The 20,766-nt window shown below is 36.4% G+C and overlaps 1 protein-coding gene across 1 annotated transcript; it reads left to right on the top strand.

Annotated features, from left to right (window-relative positions):
- Positions 1-839: 839 nt before the first annotated feature.
- CIR1 (corepressor interacting with RBPJ, 1) lies at positions 840-20,213 on the top strand. The gene is made up of 10 exons (XM_026852891.1): positions 840-846; positions 1,122-1,216; positions 1,737-1,810; positions 2,991-3,004; positions 3,101-3,156; positions 3,513-3,561; positions 3,771-3,888; positions 15,291-15,397; positions 16,830-16,915; positions 18,627-20,213. Exons 2-10 carry the CDS (start codon positions 1,128-1,130, stop codon positions 19,351-19,353), a joined length of 1,320 nt encoding a protein of 439 aa, XP_026708692.1. The 5' UTR covers positions 840-846; positions 1,122-1,127; the 3' UTR covers positions 19,354-20,213.
- Positions 20,214-20,766: the final 553 nt, after the last annotated feature.

Consider the following 20,766-nt stretch of genomic DNA (forward strand, 5'->3'; position numbering starts at 1 on the left):
TCCCTGGCTATGTGTACCCTTCTGACTAAAACTCCACTTCCACTCAGTTCTGACTCATTTACTTTGATTGCCACCATCATATTTCAGGTTCTGTCCTGATTATTCCCATCTTTACATTCTTCCTCTTAGACCTCCAAAGACATAGTTTGTCTTACTAAGTCCAGTGGACAAATCAGCCACTTCAGGGCCCAATGCACTGATCCTGTCAGTGTTACCCTGTCACCAAATGAAATTGTCATTCATTGTCACCATCCTTAAAGAGCATACGTTCTACTGTCATTCTGATGCTGACCTTCCTGCTGTCCTCTGTCTTCCAAGTCCAGAGGTGGTCATCTGTGACCCTGGGAAGGCCCCCTGTGACTCAGCTTCTCCGTGAAGCTGCTAACAGCTCCACACTGATGCCCTAGGAGGCAACTCCTGTGGGTTGCATGCACATATGTGGGGGCTAGTTTGATGCGGGCCGAGCGGTGCCCGGGGGGGGCCACGGGCTCCCGGTACCGCGGCAGCGTGAGTAGGGCACGTCGGCCCTCCTGTGCTGGGAGCGGGGCCGGGGCGAGGGGGCGGGAAGAGGCGGGAGAAAACGTTAAGAAATACTTGGAGCTTCAGGTTTTCTTGCTCGTAGGCGTGTGCAGCTGTCGCCTTTTCCTGGGTCTGGCTTCTCAACATCTGACCCTGGGTAAACAGGCACTGTGCACCGTCCAGGAAAACCCCCGCCTGTCCCCATGTGCCCGTGTTTTCCCAGTATTTCACACTGCCTTGACCTGGTTCCAGGTCTCTATTCCCCAGCTTTCTGCCATTCCAGGGGCTCCCGAGAGAACCTGGGATCTGGGGCCTGGTGAGACCGAGGTGCTTTCTGAGCCCGCTTTTCTCTTTAAATTACTAAATTTTCATTTGTCTTTTCAGTTCTTAGATGTTGGAGTTGTAGCTTCTCAAAGTTAATGCTTGTGTGAAGTTAATTTGTTGAAATGCTGGATGAATGTAAGGTATTTTATGTGATTGAAATGGGAACTTTCCCTTGTTAAGTATTTTCCGTAGATTAGGCTAGCTAAGTATTTATATGTGAATATGTTTTGTGGTGCTCTTGTAGTTGCTTAAAATAGAAACTTATTTGTCTTAATTAGGTATGGATGGCAGAACAGAAAATATCATATGATAAGAAGAAACAAGAAGAATTAATGCAACAGTATCTGAAAGAACAGGAATCCTATGATAATAGGTGAGAACTGGCATAAGACCACACACTTCTTCCTACAGTCTCTTGGTTTTATGGCAGTGAAGGGCCTATCATTGTGACTTACTTGAAATACTGTCTCCCATTGACTGTAGTAGTAGGAGAGGACAGCGGCTCAGAAGTTCGTGTCTCATTAAGCAAAGGTCACAAGAACTTCTTTCAAGTGGCTTGCGTGTGTTTTCTAGTTATTTTCAAAGTATGTCATGCTTCTCAGAACAGCAGGTAACTTTGTATAAGAGTGTATCACACAGAAATCTGTCTTGTAATTCTATAGCCACAGAGTTATTTTTCAGTTGTGATTGAAATGTGTGATTTTTGGTATACAGTAGAGCACGCAAAAGTATTGACTGGTCTTTCAGGTTTTTTGGTACTCAATTTGTTGCTCAAATTAAGAAATTGCCAGTTATTATAACAACTTCCTGTTTCACGTTTTTCTTTTTTTAATAAGTAAAAATAATGTGACTGGTTTGTGTGTAACACCCCAAACTCTGCCCTTTTTATTTAGGTTGCTTATGGGTGATGAGCGTGTGAAGAATGGTCTTAATTTCATGTATGAGGCCCCACCGGGAGCAAAGAAAGGTACTGTGATTTCCTGAATGCGAGCAAACAGTACTGCAAAGCTAAAAACCTTCTTCAGAGATAAGCATAGTGTCCATTATTTTAAAATAATGTGTTCATAGTGAGATAATGCTAAAACATAGTATTTTTAGTTCTTCCTGTGGGAATATGCAGACATACATAGTATGTAATAATTTTGATCTACGATACTTTAACTTTCTTTCAAACTAAGAATGGTTGGGGTTTTTTTTTAAGCAACAGTTCAATGTGAAGGGAAAAAACAGGTAAAATACCTTTCTTGGCAACAGCAGAGATATCCTGTCCTTGACCAAAGGTGATAGCCAGTGATAAAGGCACAGAATGAGGAGGACTAGACCTTACCAAGGCCATGACTTAGACAACGCAAACCTGTTTTTTGACCTACTCTCCTTTTTAGAAATAGCAGGATTAATTTTGCCCAAAAGTTCTGCCCATAATTCACCTTGATGGGTGTCAAACATAGAAAATACCAAAGCAAGAAGTTAAATTAATGGAAGTTTATAAATAATAAATACTGAGATTCTGTAGTCAAAAGCGCTGGCTGACCTGACTCTGGTGGGTCTGACTATGACTGTATTTTGTAGATTCATAAATGGAAGTTACTAGGTACCTGGTGGATACTCAGTCATTTAATTTTAGCAAAATCTGAATGTAAGTGCAGAACTTAAAAAACCTATTCCCTCTAAGAGAAAACATGTTCCCTTTAAAATACATCTTTCCCATTTGCATGGAAATGCTTGGATGGGCTCATTCCTGTAGAGCAAATTTTACAATTATTTAACTTTAAAAGTTCTTAAAGTAATCCCTTGGGTTTAGAGCAAATGCAGTTTTAAACTAGTGATTCTTTCTAAAAAAATCTTTTCTTAAAGATTTAAAAATCAAGTATTGTTGCTACTTTTGCAAAAAAACCCCACATTTTCTGTATTTGTTTATCAAATCAATGTAGTTTTAAAAGCTGATTCTGGCTTTACAGGGTTTGTAACCATATCCTAGAGACTGATTATTTAAAACTATATTTAAATGAAGTTATTTTCTGAGTATTTGCATATTGTATTAGTGTAAACCATAAAATGTTTTGTCTCAAGCTTAGACAACAGCTGCATTTTACATGTATAATTAATGTATCATTTCTTTTCTTTCCATGATTTCTGAAAATTGAAAGAGGAGACTAAAGAGGTATTTCATTACATCATTTCTTTATCTTTTCTTTCTACTTACCAAAAATGTATTTTAAAAAAAGTTTTCAAACTTATCATCTTTTCTGTTTTATAGCAAGAAGGAGAGACTGAATACAAATTTGAATGGCAAAAAGTCGCCCCTCGAGAAAAGTAAGATGTCTGGATTTTATCCGAATGTTTTTTTTTTTCTTTTTACCTTTCATATCCTTTTCTTCTTTTTCCTTTTTCTACTTTTTCCCGTTTTATTTTTGAGAAGGTCACTTGTGTAATCCTGTCATGTCCTGGCAGTTAATTAGTAAAACCTGTAAACCTGGAACTTCTTCCTCGACCAGCTTGTTTGTGTTCTCAAATATGGATGTAAAATTCATTAAAACTAATGTTTACTGGAAGTATATAATCTCAGGAATTAATAATGCACTTAACAAAAAAGTTGCTTTGTATATGATGGTTTTAAAAACAAATATTCAATTCACTTATTTTTTTTTTCTTTTGTGTTTGTGTAACAGATATGCTAAGGATGATATGAATATCAGAGATCAGCCATTTGGTATCCAGGCAAGTTACATAAATTTCACTCTCTGGATGTCTTGGGTATATTTCAAATATTATCTAACTGCAGAACATTCACATGGACTCTCTTAATTTTATCATCTGTTTTTCAGTGAGTTTAAAAACTTCTCTTATGCCTAATAACATAGACATTTCTGTAAAGGTTATGTTTCTGTATTGTTAACTGAATTATGTAAATTTTTTTTTTCTTTTAGGTGCGGAATGTGAGATGTATTAAATGCCACAAGTGGGGTCATGTAAACACTGATCGAGAATGTCCCTTATTTGGCCTTTCTGGAATTAACGCAAGTTCAGTCTCCAGTGATGGTTCAGGTGGGCAGTGAGTGTCTTTTAAAAGTGCTAGTTAGAAATTTTGAGGGACCTCATCACATTTATAGAAGACTTAAGTTTATCATCTTTCAAATTAGTAACACATTTAAAAAAGATTCTGCAGTGACTGTTGCTTTGATTCTATCTGTAGCAAAAATTGAGACGCTGCAATTAGATTGTTTATATCAGAATGACAATATTTGTTTCACCAAAAAAAATATTAATGTAATGGATTGCTAAAGACTGTCCCACTTCAGATTCAGGCAAACTGCTTGGAAAAGCTGGAATATATCAGTATATGTTTGTTAGACACTTGGAAGAAAGGAGAGGTTTGCGTTTTTTAATATAAGTAATTGGGCTTCTATAAGTGGACAAGCAGTTGACACCTAGATTTCCAAATGTCTGGTTTCCTTTCAGCTGGCTTCCTATTGCTTCCTGTTATCTTTCCTGTTACTTGAAGTTACACAGCATTTAGTGTTAGATGAGGTTTAAAGTGGATATAAACATTGAAATTGAATAATTTTTTGCCTGCAATTCTTTGTTTTCTCTAAGTTGACTCAAATTTGTAACGCTTTTAAGATTCTTAAAATTGTGTCGTGTTAAAGGAACACCTGGTAACATGGGTGAGTCTTCAACTTTGCTGTACTGTGCTTTAAGATCACATGCTGTGTATTTGATTTTGCAGGGATACCATTACAGTTGCACACTTGATAACATCTGGTTTTCTTCTGTCTTTCCTCAGGTTATCTATTTTATGTAGTAGCTCTTAGTTTTATTACGTGTTTAGCCTACTGACAATCTTGCTTTTCAGAATTAGATCACTGAGATATGTCACTTCTTTGAGATGAGGCCTGGAAGACTTAAGTTAAAGGAAATAATGCCTCTTACACTCCTCGGCTTTTGGACACTGTTTGATGATTTATACCATTGTATTAGCCATCCTGGAGTTGACATTCTCAGTCTCTCTATTCAGTAGGTTATAACATTAAATCATTTTCTTTCCTCATTCTTTCTTTAGAAGAAATGATGCTTGGAGGATTTGGTGGTGGTAGATGGCAGCTCTTGCTTGTCAGATACGCTTTTGTGCTGCAGAACTCACTTCCTCTCTTCCCCCCGTTCCCCAGTTCAAATGATGTGGGTAAATTTCAGGAATGTTTGACTGGGAAAGCAGAAAGTAATTGTACATGCTTGCACAAACTTGAAGATGGACTCCTTATTATTCATAATACTTTGCAATGTCAATATAAGACTAACTGCTTGTTTCAAACCTAGCTGAAGTAACTATCTAGGTGTAGGTAACGTTCGACTGTTGTGGGTGTTTCCTGTCAGAGAGATGTTCTGCAGGTAGCCTTCCAAACCATCTTTCTAAGCTTAGAGAAAGGGATTTAGCACATACGATGAATTTTGCATGAAAGAAAGTAAAAATACTTAAATGTTCTCAAACTGCGCCAATGCCCTCTCATTTTCAACTCTGGAACTTAGAAGACAGTGTGCTATGCTGAGCATAGACTTTTTTTATAGGCTGAGGAAGGATTTGAGCAAGTAGGGGTGGGCGACAGATACGGGTTTGTATATATAATTTGTAAGACACTGTTCTTGGTTTTGAATAGTCAGCTGTAATGATACTGCTACTGTCTTTCAGGGAAACTATGTAAAAACACTGTAGGTAAAGCTTAGAATTGTTTTAAATTCTTGATTTAATAGCAGATACAAGGCTTATAGGAAATGGTAATATCATTAATTAGATCATCAGATGAAAGGTTGTCTGCTTTTTCCAACCTCAGGAATACAATCCTTTCATCAACTTTTCTAAAACTTCATCTGATTTAATAACAAGCTAAATTATGCTCCTTTTGACAACTTCTGGAAATTCCATGTATGTAAATGAAGCACTACAGTTAAGTGAGAACACAAGTTATTGAATTCACTGATTCCCGTAAGACTTGTAATTCATCCGCATGGCGTGTTAAAGCTAACAACACACATTTAAAAAAAAATCTTTTTTTTTTTTTTTACCTAAACCCTGACAGCAGTCCTGTGTTGTCTGGGATGGGATTAAGTCATTACCTTTGCATTGGTGAGAATTCTACCCAGTTGTTAAAGTGCTGCAGATCCGCAGTTAGCTCTGTAAAATTAACCTACACTGAGAGTGAAACAGTGTTTTTATGTTTCCTAACAAGACACTGCAACATGAAAAAGAAATTCTATCATGTTCTGACAAACACCCACCAACAGTATAATCTTGCCTTGGCCGTTTCCCTTTATTGCTCTTTGTTTCTTCTCATTAGTTCTACGTAATGCTTTATTGCTAGCCCTAATGCTGAATTAGTATCCACCTCTAAGAACCTTCTGTTCTTCTGTACAACCCATCTCCTCAACCTCTGCTTCTTCCTGCTTCTCTTTATCAGTAATTGCATGCACTCCTAAGGTGTTTTTATGTCTCTATATTAAAATAATCAGAATTAGGAATTTATAGTACTGCAAAAATGTCCGTTGCCACTGTTCTTATTCATATTGTATAGAACTGCAGAAAACACTGCTTTGTAAGGGACAGAGACTTTTTATGATATCATCTCTTTAAGAAACCTTTCTGTGTTTCATGAACTGATGATTAGGATTAAAAAAAAAAACAAAAAACAAAAAACCAAAACAACCCAGAAGCATTTGAATTGCTTCCCTCCCACCCATACAATGTGTCCCAAATAAGAGTCATGCTTAGAAGACTGGTAAAAACATATAAATAGTCCAGAGTTTTCATTTATTGTGATTGTCAGCACCAGAATAAAAGTACAAAACCACTTGGCTTTTAAGGTCAGAACTCCAAAGAGCAGCTTTCAGAAGCTGTCTGTTTCTAGAATGGAGAAGAAAATATGCACCTCTGAAGAGAACAATGAATAGGGATTTCAAGGATAGAGAATGACTACTTTTAGTATACAGCAAGCCTGGAAATGTGTATTTAGTTTGTTTGACTGGGAGTTTTAATAGCTAAATGTGTGAAAATATGTTTGCAACCAGCTCAAGAAAAGAGTTGAAAAATGTTGACCTAAATTATTAGGACAAATAATACTTCCAAAGGTCAGGAAGTAATCCCATATGTAGAAAGTAATCTTTGAAAGCTTGTTCCTAGCTTGTGTGTCAGGAAATTGAAATATAAATATTGTCTCATAAATGACAGGGTACATCTGGGAAATATAGATATAATAATGAATAAAGGTGAAACCAGAACAAAATTTTAGTAAAATAGTCAATACTGGGACTTCATGAAATTAATTTCACTATATGAAATTAATTTTATTAGACCAAATTTAGTCTATAAATCATTGAAACAAGAGTTAATCAACCTGGAAAGGATTTAGTCCAGATAGGCAGCCCAACCCAGCCACTCCCTCAGTCCCCCACAGCAGGACTGGGGAGAGAATCAGTGAAAGGCTGAAAGTGAGAAAACTCGTGAGTTGAGATAAAGATGGTTTAATAAGTAAAGCAAAAGCTGCGCATGCCAGCAAAGCAAAATAAGGAATTCATTCACCATTCCCCATCAGCAGGCAGGTGCTCAGCCATCCCCAGGACAGCAGGGCTCCATCACTCGTGATGGTTACTTGGGAAGACAAACACCTTCATTCCAAACATTCTCCCTTCCTCCTTTTTCCCCCAGCTGAACACCATGTCATGGTGTGGGATATCCCTCTGGTGAGTTGGGGTCAGCTGTCCTGGCTGTGTCCTCTCCCAGCTTCCTGCACACCCCCAGCCCACTCCCTGGTGGGGTGGTGAGAGAAGCAGAAAGGCCTTGATGCTGTGCAAGTGCTGCTCAGTAATAATTAAAACATCTCTGTGTTACCAACACTAACTCTATTCCAGCCAAAACCTGTACAAAGAGTGGTAGCCACAGTATTGCTAACAAATCCATATGCATGTGTAAAGGACTGGCACTTACTTAACTGGAGGGACATATTCATCTTTCTCCTTAGTCAAAAGTAGAAGCTTTTGACAGAAAATAAGAGTAAAACATTTATTTTATTAGGATAACCAAGTTATTGAGTAAAAACAAGAGCAGCCTTTCCCCATCCTTCCCTTTCTTCCTTCCCCCTTCCCAAAAACTGGGCTTTCAAACGTCTTAGATGAATGGTGACTTCAATTTAATAAAAGCCTGGGGGCAATGTGTTTTGAGGTTTTTTTTAAATGCCCCAAATCAGTGAGTTTCAGTTTTGTTTAGTTCAAATTTTTTCCTGCTTCAGGGAATAAACCAAAATGTCTTATTTGAACTCAGACCATTTTTTCAGCCTTAAAGGAAATGTTTGAGTTCAGATGAATGAAAATGAAACAGCTATGTCTGATTTAGTTGCATTACCTAAAGTTCCTGCTCTGTTTTTCCATGAGAAAAGTTATTGATATCCTTACGTACATTTTTTTTCACATCATAAAATAACCACCAATGCAGGCTTTTTCTTTCCCATAAATTCTATAAACTGTGATTCTTTTATTTCAGCAGGATACTTGTCTTTGAATCTTATGTGAGGACTGCATTGTAATCTTCCTCTTTACCCATAAACAGACTGGCAGTTGCTGGTTTGGATTCAGTGTTGACTGTCTTGTATGCAAAGACCAGTCATGGACTTCAGTTTAGGAACTGCTGCAGGGCAAAAGCACGTCTGTGGCACAGAACTCTGTTCTGTGAGGAAAAGACTGCTGTCCTTCGAGATCTGACATACACTGCAGCACTCCAGCAAACAAAAATAATTACAATCAATACCTTTACTTAGGCATGGTGGCTTGGTTATTTTTCTTCTGGGACCATTTTACTAATCTATCTGGCAATTCATACAAAAAAAAATAATAATCTTACCATTTAAAAAAAAGTGCCTATTGAATAATATCTCACCAGTGAATAGAGATTATTTTTGCAATAAGGCAATTTCAGTGGATGTGGTTATCATGGGATAATCACACCCCTGGGGCACAGTCTTGTCTGTAATCTCCCAGGAGTGTAATTATTTCATGATAACTGCACCCCCTGGTGTTGCGTTATTTCCATTATGAAAATCTTAGTTTTAGATATAAAGTAACTTACTTTGATCACTGGAAACTGCAAAGTAGTGTTAGAATGTTCCAGCTGTGAGGCTTACAGGGACCAACTTATAAGATTTACTTCTTTACAAAGCTAAATTAGGCAATCAAAATCCTTCTTTGGGCTAAACTGATTTGCAGGATTTTTTACTGATAAAATCCTAACTTTCAAAGTTCAGACAAGATGGAGATACCAGTTGTGGTTCTGACTTCATATGCTACTTTGTATATGCATGTAATATACCAGCAAAAGAATCCAGGTCACTAGCATCTAAAAGTTTGCCTGTTTTTACAATCCTTTTTTGTCATTAACCAGCAGCATCTGTTGATTTTTGTGCTTTTTTTGTGAGCCTGAAAAGCCTTTATTAGGACAGAGACTAGTGAGTGGATCTTCTGTGCAAAATGGTTTGAAGTAATGCTGTTATTTCACTTCAAAGTTGCATGCAGTTTTCTTGGTCAGGTAAAGCTGGGACAAACTAAATACCTTTTTTTTTTTTTTTCTTCTTCTTCCCTGCAAGCAGTCTATCTTTTTCAGTAAGGATTGGGTGGGGATTGCTAAAAAGCTATGAAAACTTAAATGCTTACAATTCTTATCATATGTTTTTTAGAACAAATAACCTGCTAGGAATCTGTTACTCTCTTATGAAGAAGGGTATTACTATCTTATGAAGTAAGGCTAGTACCTCAAATGGGCAATGTAATTTTATGAATGGCACAGTTAGAAGAAGTGGAATGGTGAGATTAAAAGAGGTTCTTATGCTCTTGGCCTATGAAATCTAAGCCTGGAGAGTGCTGGGCATCCTACTCTGCTGTGGACTAACTTCGAATGTTTTACAACTGACTGGCTCCATATGTGATATGTCCAGTAAAATTACTGAGAAGAGAGTACTGTAAAGTGATTAGTATGTTGTGGAAAAATCAGGCAAATAGTGTTAACAATGTAATGCAGCAAAATGTGTATGTAGCTAGTGTCTTATGATCTACAACGATAAAGCATAGACTCTAGATAAGTCTATGCAAATGCAGCCTTCTAAAGCTCATTATCATCTCCTAGAGTTTGTGCCCTCTCTTTTCATCGCTTGAGTGCCCCTATACTAATTGTGGTTGTGGTTTCCATCAGTCTGTCACTTAGTGTGTTCCACTGATCTTTAGCTTTTGGGTGAAAATCCTTTCCATAGTAATCACTAAAATTATCAGTCATATGGAGACAGCAACAAAGGAAATTTATGTCTATGTTATATTATGTCTATATCTCACTGCATTTTTTCAGTGACAAATACAGTACTTTTTTGTTTCCCAACAGGTAAAAATCTGCATTGTATCAGGAATGCAGGAATTGATTTAAGTGTTCTCTTGAATCTATAATAACAAAGAAAAGGCATTTGAATATGTTAACTGTGAATATTTGTATAAACGGTCATCTGTAGAAACATAAAGGAAGGTTTCATACACTGAATGAATCATACATCTACAGCTGAGACCTTTGATTGTGAACAGTAGGAACCTTAACTAAATCTTCACATAGTTTAAGAACCGTCACATTTTAGAATAATCCTCCATTTATGTCTCAGAAGTGTCTGTATTTGGTGTGAATGCATAAAATACAGATTTCTATTAGAAGTCTTGTGCTTGGCATTTAGGCAATAAATATGGATTCCTGTAGCAGTTTGATAATGCAAAATAGGTTTTTACTACTCAAGAAAAGCAAAAAGGAACCTTGGCATTCTCTGAAGTACCCTGTGACAAAAGCATGGCAAATTATACAGAAATTCTGTTCTGAAGTGTTAAATTCAGTTGAACTACAGACCCTCTGAAGAAGAGCTAATTAAAAGCCAGAGGTTTTTTATTCATTGATTTCTCCCAATGCCAACTGCAGTTGTTGCTTTAAGTGTAAATATGGCCAGAATATAGTCATCTCTGAAATAGATGGGAAAAATATCAGTAAAAAATGATCAATTCTGAATTAGTGGAGGCAGCATAAATTTGCTATGTTCTTTGTGACCAGGATCATGATCACATAATTTTGATAATGGCTCTTTGTCCTTTAGATAAATAAGTGTCTACTTTTATCTCTGTCACAACCACAATAAAAGTTCACAGACGATACAGTGTGATTAGCCTCAGTCTGTAATTTTTTTCCATTTATGTTCAATTTCAGTTTAAGCCATATGAGAGAAAAAAACCTATATGAAACTGTGAAGAGCATGAAAAATGTATATTGACAAAACTGTCTATGCTAATTTTAAAGTTAGTTTTGCTTTTAAAGCAAAACCTAAAAAGCCTTGTATCATGTTTAGCCTTTGCTATCACCCAGAGAAGGCAGCATTCTGAATTCAGAGTATTCATGTGATTGTGGGCTAAACTGAAACCCACCAGCAGAATGGTTTTCTAAAACCTAGTTGATGTGTTTATTTTTCCACAACAAAATGTAGCTTTAGTATCACTGTTACATAGAAAATCAAATTTCAGCTTGGAAGAGTTATATCACCATGTTGTCCAAGATTCATATAATAAAGAACAAAGACATCATGCTTTAGGCCTACCTTGTTAACACAAATTATATAGTAATAAAGGATAAACCTTGAAAGTACCTTATCCTTGATTCATAAACTTTTTAGTATGGTACAGTATACAGAATGTGACATATACTGGCAAATTGATAGCAGATATGCAAGTGTGCTTTGTTCACATTTATGTTCATGTAAATTATCTCTCTGTACTAAGTCAGAAGAAGTCTGATAGTAGGATGATGGTGATATTTTTAGATTAAAATGATCACATCTGTAAACTAGAAGTGTCCCACACCAGAACACATTTTCAGGAAGGGAAAGATCTAGAAGAGTCCTATTCTAAATACTCTGATGATACACAAAATGAGCATTAGTTACACTAAAGGTTAGAAAGTCATAACTAAAATGACACTGTGAGGGATCTACTGCCTTTTTCAGTAAATTTTGTATTGAATAGCCTATTTCATTTCATAACAGCACACAACTGCAGCCACTACCTGAGTACAACTGGTTACTGTAGTTTCCCCTGCCACAGGTGGGATTGGTGGTTACACTATTGCTGCTGCTTAGCTCCTTGCTTTCCATATATATTCCACAATAAAAATCCATTTAAAACTTAATTGATTGCAAAGAATAATTTGGTTTGCTCATGGTGACAGAAGTGAAAGGTTTTATCAATAAATTGAGCAGATACTGTCAAGACTATGCATCATGAGTAGATAGAAGTAAAACTGCTATTTTTGGTGATACTGGCAATCATAATATTATGGTCTGTCCTCACTGCCACTGAAACTGTTGCAGAAAAAGTGGTAGTTAATCACAGTCGTTATGAAAAGAGGTTTTAGCATACTGTTCTCTAATATTGGATAATTTGAAAAATGTGCTTTAGACATTTTAATGGAGGCCTGCTAGATGGTGTGTTACAGCGAGCATTGTTCTCCGAAGAGGAGTCCTGTGCCCATGCCTCTTAGAGGAGACATTCTGGCAACAACAGAGTGTTACATATGCTCTGCATTTGTACCTTCAAGAGAAGTACAGACAGAATTGGAAATTAATTGCAGCTATAGGTTTCTCTTGTTTCTGGGACAGGAGTGGGGGTAGTAATGTGAGGTGGGAGAGGTTGCTATAAGCTAGGCATTTAAGTAATTGAAATCTAGAATTATATTCCCCCCAGTTGTTTAATAGAAGCAGAACTGAATTTGTTAAAATTGATCTCAGTTAAGTGTGATAAGAAATCGGAGTGCTCTTTGTTATAAAAAAGCAAATTTACTGTAAGTTGTAGAAATCCTAGTATGATATTCTTCTGCAATCCAGTATAATTGATGCTCATACAGACTTTAGAAAAATTAGATCTATAGCTCTTCTGTTTATTTAATTGTATATATATTATAAAGATGCACCAACAGCTGTCAAGCTAAGGTTGCGTTCATGTTCTCCTTTGTGAAGAATAAAATCCTTCTTTTCATGCTTCATTGAGTGGTTTCAGGTTTTGTGCCCCAACTCTTGAGTCAACTGATCTATCTGGACTTTTTTCCTAAATAGTATCTTAAACAGAAGAAAGCAGAATTAATGTAGAAAGAACTTCTATAGGAAGTAAGAAGCAGCAAGAAACTATAGACTATTTGCTTGACAACACTATTTCTTCAGAATTATAAAGGCCCGTGAAAAGATTTTAAAAATCCTTTGGTGAATCTTTTAAGTATGGAGCCTCTTTTTGTGCAAGCCCTTAATATAATTTTAAGTACCTGTAGAAAACTTAACAAGTTGTCAGTTGTCTTCATGCACAAAAATAAGTATGATATCAGCATGCAATTAATTCCACTATGTAGTAAAAAGCTTTTCCAAGACTATGAATTAATTTTAAAGCAGATAAATGTTTTAGTTTTAAAAAGTGTCATCTGGAAAAGTTTTAAAGGTTTTTTTTTCTTTTCTTTTCTTTTTTTTCCCTATCAAAATGTAAATTCCAGAAAATAAGCTTGACAGTCATGTTCAAAAATAGCAAGGTACTGTATTTGACTTGTTTCAGAAAGAATAAGAAACAGATGATGAAACATTGTAACTTTGAACTTATTTTTAGTTTGCTGATGGAAGAATGCTGAGAGACTAGTTGTCAGAAGTTGTAGCGATCAGCTATTTTTACAGGATTCCTATATCTAACGTTCTGTCAACTCATGGCATAGTGTCATCTCTAGATGTTTTCACCTGCATGAGATCACACAGGTAGCTTCTTCACAGACTGTCTCACAAGTCCATAAGGAATGTATGTATGAGGACATCAGTTTTCATAATACACAGTGCTTTTCTAAGCCTGATGTAGGAGTGATTTTTTGCAAGTTGATGGTTGCTGTTCAAGAATACTTAGCTAACATCAGTTCCCAAGGTTTTAGCCAACTGAGAGCCTTTTGGCTCAATCTTACCATCTGTTTTACAGTTTGTGACTGAATTGGAACTTAACCAGATAAAGATACATGGCTATCAGGTGTACTTAGTAGTGTTTTGTCTGAAGATCTTGGAAGGGTGATGACATAAGTGTAGTCATAAGCCAAAGACAGGCTGAAAAGATTTACCTCTTCAAGGGCTTACCAGACAAACCAAGTTTGATCGTGCTGAGGATAGTTGCATCTCCCAACAAGCAGGACTCCACAATCAATTCACACCAAAGAAAGAGGCCCTGCGTCCCAGAAGGGAGAAGTTGACGTTTTTTTGACAAAGTGCTATTTTACTTTCCATGTATTTTCCATTGTAAATATCTCCCTTTCCATACTTTTCTGTGTGGAAAATTTATGAGTTTTGTCCATCTCCACTGCTAAGAAGCTCTTACAATCACAAAATAGGATCAGTATCTTTTATAAGACTAGTTAATCTTATAATTTACAGTTAGTTTACAGAAGTAATAGTAATCATGTGCTCCGTGCTCTATTTTATGTTCCTTCTAGTTTAGATTAACTTCTACAGTAGTGTTAATTCATTGACAGGAAGGTTAGTGAATGACCTGGTAAGGAAATGTACTGGAAGTGACCTAACAAAAGAGTGTATGTTTAGGGTGAAGAAAAAGTACCTAATCAGACAGTATGTGAGGTGTTGATGATCACAGGTATTCAGTTAAAGTGAAAGAGTGAGTTACAGGGTTTATAAATTATGCAGTCAAGTCTGAATAATCCAAAATACATCCCATTATTTTGCTACATGTTAGATGTTTGCAAAGAAAGACAGTGTGCCTAATCCCAAATACCTACTCTAATGCAATATCTAGTGGATTTTTTAAACTGATAAAACAGAAACCTCTGAGGAGATAACAGCCTAGACACCTGGTGTATACTACAATAAGTAAGGACATAGATATTTTTTCATTCATTTATTTATTTTCCATATGTATACTGAGTTTCTAATAATGGTTACATTCAACATTTAAGTTCAAAAATTTGTGTCATTATGAAAAATGCCTTATTAGTGACATAGCAGAAGTGTGTTTTCCCATTGTTTTAGGAGAGAAGAGGCACCTAGAAGTCTTGTTTAATGTGCTTTCTTTAGGTTTTCTGTGCTTTTTTACTGTAATAAAATTATATTACTAGACTTACCTAAATATATTTTCAACATGACAAAGTTACATAAGAGAATACCCTTGTACTTAAAGAAAAATGCAATTATTTTCTATTCTGAATCTCCAGACTGCTGTTTTAGAAAATCATATCTGATTATTTGCTCAGCAGAAGATTATTGAGTTGATTTAGCTGTGATTTTACTTAACAAAGCTTCAACTGAATTCCTACTGTGGAGTCCAAAAAAGGTAGAGAGATATAAATGATACATTCAAACTGTGATTTTTGTGAACAGGGCCATCAATGCACCCCTCGGAGCTAATAGCGGAGATGAGAAACAGTGGGTTTGCACTGAAACAAAATGTACTGGGGAGAAACTTGACCGCAAATGATCCATCACAGGTAATGATCTTTTTACCAGTAAGCTGAAAATGTCTATAAATTTAAATGTGATTGCTTGTGAATTGCTGCTTAATGTTTTCAAATATTCATATCCATAGGAAAGCTGAATAGCTATACCAGTAGAAAAATTTCCACAAACTTACTGTTTTCCAGCTTTGTTTTAGTCAGAATGGTGAATCATAAATTACTTCTTTTAAAACCCCATATAATAAATTAAATCCCTCCTCTAGGTGACTAGAAATTGAATTTTTCATAAATGGGGTTAGGGGGTTTGCCACATACTTCTGATGCAGCACTAGCCTTTGGATGCAGTTTGAGGAAATATGCACAAATATGCACTGCCAGGAAGGCTATGAAGATTTTATTGCATTGACTATTGTTACATTTATTATTTCTGGGAGGGAAAATGTTTAATTATCTGGGTACATTTCTAATTGAGGTGCTTTAATGTAATGTGAAAAATTCATATACACTCCTTGAGTGAGCTGCCATGAAATAACCTTTGTTCATATGGCAGGATAGTCAAACCACTGGTAAAGACGGGACAACAGCCCTCAGCTGGTCTTGAAATCTTGAGTAAATCAACAATTCATTGTGTCTCCACAGATGGATATACCTTTGCATTTAAAAAAGCTTTGTGCTCCAGAAAAAATGTAGCATATGGGCGCTGTTAAACGAATCACAGTGATATCAGTATGTTTGGTTTATGTTAGGTGTGGTGGGGGATTTTTGGAAGAGCTTTTTAATCTTTATTTCTTCTTTCCCCTCCTGAGTGTGGCTAAAATTAAAAACAGTGGAGAACTGTAGTGTACCAGATGCACATAATTTGAAGAATTCAGGGTCTTCAAAGTATCTATGCTTTGCTGATTGCGTTATTGTATGTAGATTGTATGATTACAGTATTTTGCATTGCTAGAACACTTTATGAACATTTAAAGACTAATAACACAACAGTGAGGTAGATGTGTTAATACCCATTTTCCTAATGACTAAACCGAGACAGAAAAGTAATTTGCTTAAATTACTCTGGGTTCGAGCAGGACTAGCATCTTACCTATTCATCCAGGCATGATAACAATGGAGTGACTTATCCCAGGGAATCATGTGGGCTCCAAAATTGGCTCATTTTTATTAACTGTTTCAGAAATGTTTCTTTCCCTAGCAGTCATTTTTTCATATGTTACTAATAACTCCTGTTGTATAACCCCCACATTATAACACCTACTCAGCTTCGAGACAGAATGTGGGGGGTGTTTTTTGCTTTGTAGTGAGTTTGCTGCTCTTTCCAAAGAGTCTTAAGCTGACTTAGTAATACAAATATATTTGTGCCTGTGCAAAAATAAGGTACATAGAGGCATCACTTTGAATACAGAAATCTGAATTAAGATATTATTTTTATATATGAGCTTAATGTCTTACCACATTTTCCTAGGAATTTGTTGCAAGTGAAGGAGATGATGATCCAGAAGTTGAATTTTTAAAATCACTGTCAACCAAACAAAAACAGAAACTTCTAAGGTAAGTGTGGTACCTAGTGGAGGGGATCTGTATTGGCAGTAGTTGTGACTCCATGATTGTTGCTGTAACACTTCTATGCCAGTGGAGAATTTAGCACCATCAGTACAGACGAAAATCAGCTTAGTTTAACATATAGTTGACCACTAGTGGCATTACGCCGCATGGGGTTTTTTTGTTTTAACCTGGTTGTTCTAATCTAGTTGTGATACCTTTGCACTGGGGCTCGTTTCCAGTGTAACTGCGATACTGAAATAATAATAATTGACTCACTGAAGATGCTGTAAATTGCTATTTTAAAATACTGTTTTGCACTCCATTGTTTACAGTATCTTCTTCCAGGCTTAAAAATTCTATGTTTTTCTTTACTGGTTTACAACTTGGCAAAGTGTGTTGTCTTCTCCTGTGTGGCTGAACTGAGCCCTATGTGGCACCCCAGGGCCAAAGCTGTCCTGAGCTCTGCGCTGCTCTGGGAGCAGGGTCTGCAGCTGGCTGCTCCAGCAGAGGGAGCTCCCTTGCCTTTGTAGTTCTAATCAAAAGTTAATGAGCTTTTCATTCTTTGCTTCTGTCCTATTGATTTCATATGTGACTTACTTTTTTTTTTTTTCCTCTGCTAATTTGCAACATTATCTTGAAATAACCTGAAGATATTTAAAATGAAAAATATTAACTACTGCCTGGTAGATCCCATACAGGTATCACTAGTTGAAACAGCCTTTTAGGTTAAAAGACATTCTGTATGTATATGGGGAGCAGGAGGAGGGGAGAAAAGTGAATGGCTAAGCAGGTACATGAGCAGTTAGGTACGTGTGGTATTTGCATATATAATAAATAATTTTCTGAAAATAATTGGCATATTTTATGTTCTTTAAGGAGTGTGTGTGTAGTTTGAGTAACTTAAAATGGTATTTTGTTTGAACTTCTGTGTTTGAACACAATGAAATTATGATACTTTATATTTTGAAAGTTGAAGTTCAGCAACTATTTGGGTCCTCTGGACTTTACTAGTGTGAAGGGATTTTATTTTTAATACACTGAAAGTAGTTTCACTATTCAGTCAGTGATTTTTTTGAGAAGACTAAACACAGAAAGCAAAATAAAAACTAGGTAAAAGTCAAATAGCAGCAAATACATGTGTATGATGTAATATTGTACTTATGGCTAGAAAATGTAAATTTCTAGTTGTGACAGAATGCCTGGAGAACTCCGAGTCATAGGCTTTAGAGACTCGGTTTCCATCATTAATAGAAAGTGAATGCTAATTGCATTTTTTAATTTTTAAAATCACTTATAAAAATGCAGAAACAAAAGCAGCAATGATTTTCCAAAGTGTCCAGATTAGGCTGAAATGGAAAAAAATTAAGCACCACTGAATGTATTTATTCCTAGTTACAAGGCCAAAATTGACATGTATGACTTAGCTTTTTTTAAAATTAAAGAATTATAAAATCATATTCTTCCTGTTTTGAGGAAGCAGCTGTGAATTACAGGAGGATTCTTGCTATGGTTAATGTCAGGTTAGAAGTTTAAAAGTAGTACTTTGCTGAAAGAGGAGAATAATTCAACATGTTTTTATGGAAAATAGTGTATTTACTGTGTAGGTCATCAGAAGCAGAGAACTTTAAAAGACAATGACTTTGCAATTTAGAATATCTTAAATTTAGAATATCTTAACATGTCTGATTGCACCACTCTTCTGTTTTGAAAATGAAAGGAAGTTGGATCGTCTGGAGAAGAAAAAGAAAAAGAAAGACAGAAAGAAGAAGAAGCAGCAAAAGAAAAAAAGCAAAAGCAAACACAAGAAACACAAGATGAGATCCTCTTCCTCATCTTCCAGTGAGACTTCAGTAAGCAGCAGTGATAGCGAGACTGACAGCAGAGATAAAGCAGCACAAAAGAAGATGTATTCTAAGAAAAGAAAAAAAGACAAGTTTTCAGAGGCTAGCAGCAGCAGTGATTCAGAAGGAAAGGCAAAGACTAGGAAGGAAAAACTTTATGAAGATCTCTCCAGTAGTCACGGCAACAAGGACAAAGATAGGGAGAAGTACAGACTTTTAAAGCAAAATAGTTCTGTGGAGAACAACAAATGGAGCTCCTGTGAGGCGGAAAGAAAGTCCAAAAGCCGATACCATAGCACCAACAAGAGAGAGACTGAAGGAAAGGAGAGGGATAGTAGAAGCCAAAGCATGGATGAGGGGAGCCGGAGAAGCCCTTGCACAAGTCACAGCAGTTCCAGGCAAAGGCAAATAAGAAGAAGTCCAAGTCAAAGCCCCGGTGGAGAGCAGCACAGGAAAAGTGAAACCAGAAGTCCCAGCACAGATGTGCACAGAGAGAAAAAAAGATGCAGAGAGCACTATGGGGACAAGTGCAATAAAGTGGAACACAGAGAAAGGAGCAGACGAAGTAGAAGCAGAAGCAGAGAGAGGAAAAAGAACAGATAGTATAGGGCACAGGTGCAAACAGGAATGCCTGTTTTTTGATGAATACCTTTAACAAGGGCTCAATTACGTGTTGCTGTTAATTTTCCAACCTCAGTAACTAACATTTCCTATGTAAAGCCAACAGCATCATTTCTATAACATTGGAATATTTGTAAATTAGGTATAAATGTTATGGTATTTTTATTACTGTATAAATATACTTGTTGGCAAATACCTCTTGTATACATGCAGTAATTCATAGACCAAATTTTAGGGTTTTAAAATATTTCGGAGCAGCAGTATGTGATATTCTTGGTTTTGTCAATGATGTTTTCTGTTTAGATGCAACTGTGAGGGAAAGCAGAGGGTAATTTGGGAAGAGTCCTGGGATATGCTAAATGCTAACAAACGTTTGAGATCGTTCTGGATAAAAATCACTGCTTCAGATATCAAAACATTGTCTTGTAGAGGTTTGGGGTTTTTTTTAATACTAAAGCATTTTTCCTAAAGTTCCCTGTAAGAGATCAATTTCATGAGTTTAAACAACAGAGAGACATAGTTCACGTAAGTGTGTAGCAAACATTTTTTTGACCTCCTGCAGTGTACAACTTGGTCAGGGCTATATAAACATCTTGAACCCCTGTTGGTATGTGTCAGTACAATGTCAAGTTATTGTTCAATAATCTCTCAAGACATGAAAAGAATATTTACTGCCTCAACCGTTTCAGGTATTTCATTGCTTGTGGTAGGAAGTTAATGTAAATAGTTATCCTTTTGTTTTCATGAAACAAACTTTTTTTTTAATGATTGTCAGTCATTTTCTGCACACATTGTTAAGAAGAACTTCCATAATAAAATACCTTATTCTTTAAAAACAGTAAGAATTGCCGCCTTCTCCAGAGTTCTGAATCAGTACAAGTGCACAGGGCAACACTTCACAAGGTTTTTATTGCAAAGGAAATGCTTCTCTGCCATTTCAGGGTGGCAGATGGAAGTACATTAGTGGACAGGTGAAAAGGCATCACCATTCTTGGTATTCTGGCAAGCAGCTTTCTTCCCCTCCTCACTCACAGAATAAATGGGACTATCTTTTATTACCAGTCCACTTCTACTTCTTAAAACGGTCACTCAGAAGTTTTTCAGTATCACACAAAATATAATATATGGTGGAAGTGACCTGGCTTATCTTTCAAGTGCATGTGAATGGGTTTGAAAGGGTGAGCCATTAAGGGATGTGCCGCCGCCTTTTAAATGGCTTTGCCTTACGTTGCTCCAGGCGTTCTGGCTGAAGTAGCTAGAAGTTAAAGGGCACACACAATTCAGTGGAGCCAGGCCCTATATTAATGTGCACGTGGAAGCTCTGACTTAGAAGGAACAGGCAAAGCGCCCATATGAACAATCTAAACAAAACCTCTTGTGAAGAATTTATTATCT

The sequence above is a fragment of the Athene cunicularia genome, assembly GCF_003259725.1.
Source record: "Athene cunicularia isolate RWA chromosome 7 unlocalized genomic scaffold, athCun1 chr7_part1, whole genome shotgun sequence".
Taxonomy (NCBI): Eukaryota; Metazoa; Chordata; class Aves; order Strigiformes; family Strigidae; genus Athene; species Athene cunicularia.

Coding starts and splice junctions, on each gene's coding strand:
- CIR1 (XM_026852891.1), top strand. CDS start 1,128: ATGGCAGAACAGAAAATATCATATGATAAGAAGAAACAAGAAGAATTA. Junction 3,889..15,290: donor AGTCTCCAGTGATGGTTCAG/GTGGGCAGTGAG, acceptor TTTTGTGAACAG/GGCCATCAATGCACCCCTCG. Junction 16,916..18,626: donor CAAAAACAGAAACTTCTAAG/GTAAGTGTGGTA, acceptor TGAAAATGAAAG/GAAGTTGGATCGTCTGGAGA.